Source organism: Cydia pomonella, chromosome 1 (genome assembly GCF_033807575.1).
Source record: "Cydia pomonella isolate Wapato2018A chromosome 1, ilCydPomo1, whole genome shotgun sequence".
Lineage (NCBI taxonomy): Eukaryota > Metazoa > Arthropoda > Insecta > Lepidoptera > Tortricidae > Cydia > Cydia pomonella.
The window spans coordinates 13,263,397-13,273,057 of NC_084703.1; the positions used below are offsets into that span (position 1 = coordinate 13,263,397).

Below are 9,661 nucleotides of genomic sequence, written 5' to 3' on the forward strand. Positions count from 1 at the left end.
TTTTACTCTTTACCTCTTTATTAGAACTTATTTTATTGTAAGCAGGTATTACTTATTTCCTTTTTAATTGTTATCATTGCTATCCAATACCTATTACCTCATAATATCGTAAATATGAAATTATATATTATTGAGTGGCACCGGTGGTATACTGTTTCCGAGACTTATTTTATAGTGCTTATAGCTAGCGGCTCTGAATGTGTAGGGTCAGTTATTAATTAACAATATTTACTGTAATTTCAGAACTGGATCTGATACTACGGCCATGCAGTGGTGGATTAAGATCCAAGAAGTCTCTAACAAGATGGTGAAACCATTGCCTGCGAATCTCATGCAGTTCGAATAACCGCCACGGGCGGCGGCGACGCTCTGTGTCACTCTAGCTCTCTTCATAGACTTATGTCAACTAAAAACAATGTACATGTGTACGATATTTGCATCTGATTGTATTGTACGTTAGTTGATACTCGATTCATCGCATATGGCGATGCAGATTTTTGCAGCGGTGCAGTCGCTTTACTGCCATCGTGCTTTAGCCTACATGCTATGATGCATGTAAGAAGACTCTCGGTCACCACACTGGCGCTATTTCACTCGTATATTATTACGCCACGGGGCGCACCACTGTTTTATACAACAACTCAAGTTTATCTCCGCATTTTTAGTTAAGATTAGTTTTTTTTTATTTTTTATTTTTTTTATATTGGACCCATTCGATAATGTAGACGCAAATGAAGAGTGCAACTGCTCATTTCATTTGCTTGATTAGTATGGGAACGCCAATGTGTGCCGACGGCACATTGTCTTAGGGCCACCCACAACTAGAGATTCCCGAGTGTTGGCTCCTTGTCCACTCTATGGCTGCTGCTCGACGCACCAGCGTAGCGATAGCGACGCCATTGTGTTATAGAGACGCCGCTAGTGTGGGGCCACGCTTAGGGCCACCCCACACTAGCGTCTATTGAGTGTCGGCGCGGAAAATGGCGTCCCGTCCCGGCGTTGCGTCAACGTTGCGTCGAGCAGCAGCACTAGAGTTGACTAGACGCCGACACTCGGAAGACGCTAGTGAGGGGTGGTCCTAAGGTGCACCAATGTCTCGCGTTAGGATCAATTATCGGTTCTATACCGACGCAGCTGCACGTTTATGACAACATTGTGTGATGGCTTTCATAGTCAGAAAGAACACGTAGAAATAGTTCTTCTAAGTGTTGTGCATATAATATGTTATTATCCTCTCGAATATAATGTGTAAATAATATTGCTTGATCCACCGACATACTCATGTGAAACTATTATAAGCACTCTCTAATATGTGTGTTGCTTTTTATAATATTGAATTTTAATGGAACACTTCAAAAATAATTGGTAATATGCGACTGAATCCTTCGTAAGACTACTAGTGTAAATGATTACTCATATGGCTTAAAAATATTTGTGGCGTTGTGTGCTTTCTGTGGTAGGTATTTCACATTCGTGAATGTACTACTTTTGGAGGCTAGACACTTATAAGTTATATCAACAAAAGTAACTGTGATTCGAAATGCTTGACCGTAGACACATTTTTTTTTACCTGTGGAAGGCAAGAGTGATTTGTTTAATAAAGACTGTGTTTATGCCATAGTTTGGCCTCAAATTGTAATTAGATCTGTTTTTCTTTAGAGGCTATATTAGTACCTATTACGGTGAATAACTCAAACACATCTGTTAAACTATGACACTAACAAACATACCAAATTGAATAGGTAAAAGCTTTTAAAAATTAACTTACAAAGAGAATCTCAGACTTGCTTGCGTAAGGAATATTCAGCAGTCCCAAAACTGTTAGTATGTCTACAAGTATTTAAGTATGTGCGATAATATTCTCTGTTTATTAGTTTGGCTTAATTTAAGTATTCTTTCACTTTATATCCTTTATTATACACTGGATCCAGATTCCTCACGGGCATATATTTTGCATATATGTACTTCAAATTGTATCAGGACGGAATGTCAATTGGTTTCAATAATTTAGCGGTAGCGGTAGTAGGGATTTGTACTGTGTACACTTGTGAAGTTAGCGAATGAATCGGTAGAGATTACGGCAAGGTACGGTATTATGGCAAGACAAATAATTAGGCAATGTTTGAATATATTCGCTCTAATTTCTATTACTGTGCGCGCTAGACTGACATTTCTATATAAAACAACGAAAAGTTTTAAATTAACGTTCCATATATTTTCCCAGTATACTTACTAGGTACCAAATAATTATTGATAGTAGAAGATATTAACCCCTTGGCGCCCAGTGACATCATGATGATGTCAGTATTGATTCTTATTTCCTTTCGTAATAAGGTATAGTATATGTATGTCTGGGTTCTGACGGGTTTAATGTAAAGTCTTAGAAAAAATGGTGCCTTCAGGTTTGGTCGCTAACTTAGAAGGCTGAACAGCGCCATATTTTTGAGATAATTGGATTGTCAAATGTCAGCTTTTGCCGTCATCAACTTCAGCAGTCAAAACCTATGCAAGATTTTTCCCTACATTTTACGTCTCTTTTACAATTGATAACTGTTTGCTGTTTGCAATCATAGTTAAAAGAACAGTAGTCATACAAAGTTGAAAAATACAAAGTGGTTCAGTTTAGAACTAAATATGATCCTAAGTGTTATAAGGCTAGGCTTGAACTTTCAGTGCGGATGACGTAAAAGTGACGTGGTTCTGCACACGGGCTGATGTAGTAAATAAAATAAGTATATACGAAACATGTTGCTGGAAACGGAAAACTATAACATTATTCATAAACTTTTTAAGTTTTTATACTGTAGTAAAAATAAATATCACATATAATTGTGAAAATACAACAACTAAACAAGCACAACCTCAATTTATTGTTTATCTGAATGACAATGTCAGTCAAAGACGTTAAGTACTGTTTACTTCAAGTGGCGAATACGTTTATAGTAAGGGGCGATTGTTTACCACAAGACTATTTCAAATCAGCTATGTGTCATATGACGTCATCGACACTAAAAGTTCGAGCCAGGCAGCTGTATCACGGTCGCATTTTTATTACTTGTCACTATGCCTGCGTGACAGGCATAGTGACAAGTGATAAACATGCGACCGTACTACAGCCGCTGGTAATAACATAACATAATGAAAGCGAAGTAAACAGCCGCCTAGAGAATCATCTACTTATTAGACAAAACGGATCCATGATTTTATTTTACAACCGTGTGCTTCTTCCATAGTTAAGTATTTCGTCTATGATACGATATGTATTAAATTTACTAGTTAACCCTTTTCTAGGCGTAGTACTCGTATTATTTTCAACCTTAGCAATCCGATTTAAGGTTCAAAATAGATTGGACTTTCGGGAAATGTGACTTGTCTTCAAATGAATCATCAAAGCTGGATAAATTGGAATATATTAGGATTCATTTGAGAAAACTTTGTAGATTGGTAAGGCCTGGAAAAGGGTTAAAATATATGCCTGTTTGCAATATACACGAATTTATACTTGAACCATAGGTATTCGAAAGTGTGATGATCCCTGTGACACAATTTGCCATTGCTGAGGGTTTGGAAATAGTCCACCTTTTGGTACTTTTTATTTTATACAAAGGTAGGCTGCATGCCCATTTAAAGGATTTACATTTATAATAGGTAGGTGTCATAATAATAGAGACTTACTAATTAGGACACCTAACATTAATTTATTTTCTATTAAAGGAAACATGCTGTCATTGCAATGTATGTGTATAATCTGTTGTGACAGAGATGGCACTTCCTATGACTACCTGGCCCTGGTCTTCCGAAGTGGTATGGGGATCATCTAGTTGTGTTTCGAACACATTTACTTAAGTAATTACTTACATTTATTAGTTGTGTATTGCTTAAACTTTAAAAATTCAATCAATTAGTAGCAAGCAGTGTTGGGCAAAAAGTAGTTGGATTACTGATTAACGATTATGATTACAAAATGTAGTTGTAACTACAAATTACAATTACTAGGAAAAAGTAGTTGAGCCTTTGATTAACGATTACTAACTACATTTTGTAGTTAGTAATCGAATTAATAACTACATTTTGTAATTGTTATCTGTAATAAATTACTGCGATTACAAATTACTTTTACTCAACAAAATGTTTTCGATCATCTTTGTTTCCCAAATCAGGTATAAAATATGAACGAGTTTTAAGTTGATCTTCAAGTTCATATTAAGTTTGACTTTTCATATAAAAAAGGAATGTTAGTTTTATAAGATTTTGTATAAAGGAACTTATTAAAAAATATGAACATTTTAGGGCAAAAACTCGTTTTTGTCAGGTGGTCTGTTCCATGAAGCGGCACCCGAGATTTTTTTCAAATTTATATGGCATGAGGTTAAGTTAATGCAGGAAAAAAAAAATGATACTGCCGGCAGTAACAGCTAAAACTAAGAGCGATATTTGATAGTTAATATTTTCCTGATTGCTATATCAATATTAGTCAAGTAATAAATAATATGTGATACTCTTAATTTGATAGCTTTATGCTTTCAAACACAGAGAATAATAATCAGATGTAGCAAATGTTCTTACTTCACGTGTCATTTTTTTGTGTTTAAGACGCCGCGGCCCAATGTCATGTTGACCGTTCATATTGCCCATATTCCTTATCTCTACAACTTGAACCCTATTGCTAAGACTAGAAGGCAGCTATTTGTGCAGATTATCCTGTTGCATCTTTTGTTTCATTGTGTACTGATAACGATTGCTTGAATTTAACAAACAACAAAACACCATTGTTCAGATAAGCTCATGAAGTACTATTCCGATATCCTAGACAAAATTCTCAGTTTACCCGTTTTTGTATGGTGGGCCGCAGGTGGTTATTACTTTTGTTTACTGAGGGAGTACTAAAGTACTAAATTTGCTCATCTTTGCCTATCAAGAAGTAATTGTGTAATTATGATTATAAATTAATGTTATTTCGATTACAAATTACAAAGTAATCTCAATTGCAAGTAGTTATAACTACATGTAATCAACTATAAATAATTCGTAATCGAATCTGTAGTTAAAATTACACAAGTAGTTGATTACGCCCAACACTGGTAGCAAGCATTCATTGCCGCTAAAATAATTATATTTGGTGCATTCGGTGCTTAAATATCTCACCATATATTTAATTTTCTTATTATTTAATATGTGGCCTTTATCGTGTATTTTGAATGAGTAGATATTCTGAAAAAGTTTCATGTAATCATTACATTACACTGTAATGTAATGCAAACTGTAGGGACGAGTATCCAAGAGTTTCTAAAAGTGTACCATAAGGAACGATTATAGTGTGCGTTACATGTAAACGTGTTCCCTATAGGTTTTTTAAGGTACATCTTTGGTCACCCAGGCTTTCATAATTCATTGCAGATTAGTTTAATGAACCCATGCACTACACAAGTACACATTACATTTATAGTATGTATAGCTAGGTTTAGCTGGGTGCTCTATGTGTTTACACATGTGATAAAACTATATGTTAGCTATAATGTCACCTTAAACATATCCAAGTGCATCTTTCGATATAAATAAATTAAACAATACATATTTTCAAATGGCAGGAAGTCGTAGAAGACAAACGAACTTAAGTAATACTAATAAATACATTTATATACTGACAATGTGAGCTCTCTATGTAGTGTTATTCATACTGAAGGAAAGGGCAACGCGCGTCCAGAAAGGTTGGTTCGTCGAACCACTACAGTGACCCTGGATATATTGAGTTAAGGTAATTTTTGGATACTGTAAAATGTACCTATTTTGCTCCCCACAGAGTAATTGTACTCCAAGAGTTTTAATATATGTTTTAACAAATCCCATATCCCATGATATACCTGGTACTTATAAATAGTTATTTGGTTTGCAAGCGGGCAAAGTTGTTGTTTAACCGCTCGTGCTAATATTGATACCCGAGCAAGCGAGAGACTTAAAAATTGAACCGTGAGCGTAGCGAGTGGCATTTTGAGCGTTGCGAGGGTTTCAAGGCATGAGGGTTAAACAAATTTTGCCACCGAGTGAAACACAAAAATTTTCACCACACCAACGCAACGAAAATATTAACTGTAAAATATCAAATAAAATCAAACCAAATCAAATCCAAGTGAACGTTATTAAACATTTATCATTCAAGATCATCATTTAAAAGTCAATTCTGGCAGCCAACACAAGGAAACAACTCAAAATTAGTATTAGATTACTTTGCCCCAAATGTGGACAAAATGCAATTTACTCATCAGTTTTTCAATAATCAAGAAAACCTATACCAGCTGGTACGAGTAGGCTGAAAACATAATTTTAAAGAGTGTAGCCGTGTTTTCATGGAAAAGCGGCGACTTGCGTTTAAATTATCTGGTATGGGTGTAGGTATCTTTTCTTTTATTTTTCTATTTTCTAGTATGAAGTACCAACTGGGTTATTTTGAAAAATATATATATATTGTAGACCTTTATAAGCAATAACGTAACGAAGAACTGTTGGTGTCGCTCTTCTAGCAAGAAAAAAATACTGAAGTTTTAATTCCTACATTTATTAAAGATTTTTTAAAGAAAAATATAATATTATTTAAAGAATATATGAGTATCTATATAGAGATTACCGTACCAAAAGTTTACGTAAATCGCATTAGCCAGTGTGGGATTTTTTATTTATTTATAAAAGGTAAAAAAAAAAACATAGCTCAGAGAATAACAGAGATAGGAAGCTAAGCTAAAAAAAATACTGTAAGCATTTCGTGGAAGAGCCGCTTTACCAAGAAAACACGGCTACGCACTTTCAAATTTTGGAGCAAATAAGTCACATTTTACGGTATCTGTAAAAAATTCAATGTTTTCGTTTGGTTCGGTCAATCGACTACCCGATGTGACTCCCTTTCGATCTTGTACCACAATGACAAATAGGTTGGACAACTTGGGCTAATATGTAAATATACAAGGTGTATAATCGGTATCGTGTTATGATTAGGAAAAGTAAAAGAAAACATTTTTTGAGCCGAAAAATGTTTCATGTTTGTATACAAACACAATTTATAAATAAATAAATAATTAAATATTATAGGACATTATTACTCAAATTGACTAAGTCCCACAGTAAGCTTAATAAGGCTTGTGTTGAGGGTACTTAGACAACGATATATATAATATATAAATATTTATAAATACTTAAATACATAGAAAACACCCATGACTCAGGAACGAATATCCATGCTCATCACACGAATAAATGCCCTTACCAGGATTTGAACCCGGGACCATCGGCTTCATATGCAGGGTCACTACCCACTAGGCCAGATCGGTCGGTTGTATGGAGGTTTGGCCGACTTGGATGATAGGAAAAACTAAATTATTTTCGCGTACATTTTTTTGGATTTCCTAATTTACCGTCTATATCACATTGGTTGTATGTGATAGATAAGGTTGACAATAAATATCAATATGAACAAACGTTTATCCCGGCGGGTCTAAATATCATAAGTCGTGATCAGTAACGTTTTAATTTCATGGCAGCGTGGTCGAGTAAAAGTAAAAGGAAATGACAATATTGAAGCAGCCGGTCCAGTATTATAAAGATTTTTTTAATTAATATACTTTGGTGTCCCACTGGTAGGCAAAGGCCTCCCGTCGTCTTCTCCACACGACCCTGTAATCGGTATTTTCCCACCATTTGGGGTAGAATGCATCAAAGTGGTCCCGCCATTTCCTTTTCGGTCTGCCTGCAGTTCGTCTATAGTGTTCCGTGGGTCCCAATCATAACCATTTTGGCCCACCTTTCCGGGTCATGCGGTAAACATGTCCAGCCCAGTCCCACTCAAACCTAGCGGTCTTGACGCCTACATCTACCTTCAACTTTAGTTCCAGAGCGTAGTTCCGTGTTTCTGATTCGATCAGTTCTACGATCACCTAATTACCTACGCGTAATGCTCCATCGCTCGCTGGCAAACTTTGATAATTAAATCTGTACCCCTAGTGTAAATAAATTCGATTTCGAAACGTGACGTACGCGTTTGCGTTTAGTCTCATTTTGTATGTGATTTAGAAAGAGCGCGCCAAGCGGGACGTTTTGGAAACTCAAAATCCTATACAAAATGACACTTAACGCAAACGCGTTCGTCACGTTATGATGTCGATAAAACTTACACTAGGGGTACTGTTCGCTATCGTAACTTTTTTTTTTCCATGCGGGTATACCTGAGGTAGAACATATTTAACATGTTATGTATGCCAAAGTACACTCGCTCACATAAAACTGTTTGTAGCAATTTTTAGTTAATATTTTAGTCTGCGTCTAGTAAAGTAAAACGCAATCTGACGGATGCATTTTCTATACTTATAGACCCGTAGTTACCTTTGCGTCATTTCCCAGGGATCGTTAGATTGTCTACATCTCTGTGTCTCAATCATTTCGTCTTCGTAACTATGTAAGTTACACCCGGATAAGACCGTACTATTTTTCTGCGAGTTGGACGCAGGACGTCACAAAAAAATATTACTTAATTCTCACTAACTTTTACCTCCGAATGCTTAACGAAAGTGATAAAGAAAGCAAGATTTTATTATTAATTTAGGAGCCATCTACACTCAACGTTTAATTACTTTTTTTCAAGGCACCAAACCGAAAAACCTGCTTCGACTAAGATCGGACTAATAGCTAATTCCAACTCTAAGGCAAACATTAAATATATTTTTTTACTTTTTTAAACGTTCCTAACATTATGACTGACACGACTAAGCGGATACTACCAAATTGTATTTGCCAGTTATGTAAAATAACTGTCTTCTATTTTGGTATGCCTTATTCAGTTAGGGCACTCTTGACGGTGATATTCGTCACAGAAAATATCAAGGTATATATTTTCGTTTTTTTTTTAAATGCCATATAAGGAACTTGGTACATTACAGCTACGTACGTAATTTACATTACTGCTTATAGGTATTAATTATTCCGGTTTATAATTATTTTTAATAAATAGAACACTCAAATTTCTGTACAATTTAAGAACCTACATAAATGTGACTATGTTTACGTGCCTTCAATAAACTAGGTTCAAAATTATATAATCTAAAATATTCATTTTTGAGACGCAATCGAGATGAAAATGGCTACCATTATAAACGAAGAAAGGAAGCACGATGTACTATTTTCGTTGGGGGTTTATTAACGAGGGGGGTAAGTGAAATTTTGGATACGAGGGCGTTAATTCCCCGAATTAAAGACCCGAGTTTGCAATATTCTTACCCCCGGAATTACACACAGTGTTTTTCATCACACTTGCGAAGAAAAAACTAAATTTTAAGTGAAGTAATTCTTAAATACGCTGACATATCAAACACGCGTCCGCCATTTTGTAATTTATTGACAGGTAGGAATCGAAGGCACAGACCCATTCGCCATTCAGCCACGATTGAAAATTATGTAAAAATATTTTAAACTGCTGGTAAATTAATAAAATTACACAAATTAAAAAATATTAAATTATAAACGTCAGTATTTTAAAAGACAACTCATTTATGCTACTTGGTTTGTATGAATAAGTAACATAATTTAAAAAAAGCTATAACTCCCTAGGGAGTTATAGCTTTTTACGCTGCTTGGTTTGTATGAATAAGTGACATAATTAAAAAAAAGCTGTAATTCTCTA

At 35.2% G+C, this 9,661-nt stretch overlaps 1 protein-coding gene across 3 annotated transcripts in view; it reads left to right on the forward strand.

The window, feature by feature from the left end:
• LOC133515796 (ras-specific guanine nucleotide-releasing factor RalGPS2) overlaps window positions 1-9,661 on the forward strand; it is a 34,445-nt gene extending 24,784 nt beyond the window's left edge. For all 3 annotated transcript variants that reach the window (XM_061848387.1, XM_061848404.1, XM_061848395.1), the window contains exon 12: window positions 244-9,661. In XM_061848387.1, coding sequence (XP_061704371.1) covers window positions 244-346 — 103 coding nt within the window. In that variant the 3' untranslated portion in view covers window positions 347-9,661. The remainder of the gene's footprint in view (window positions 1-243) is intronic.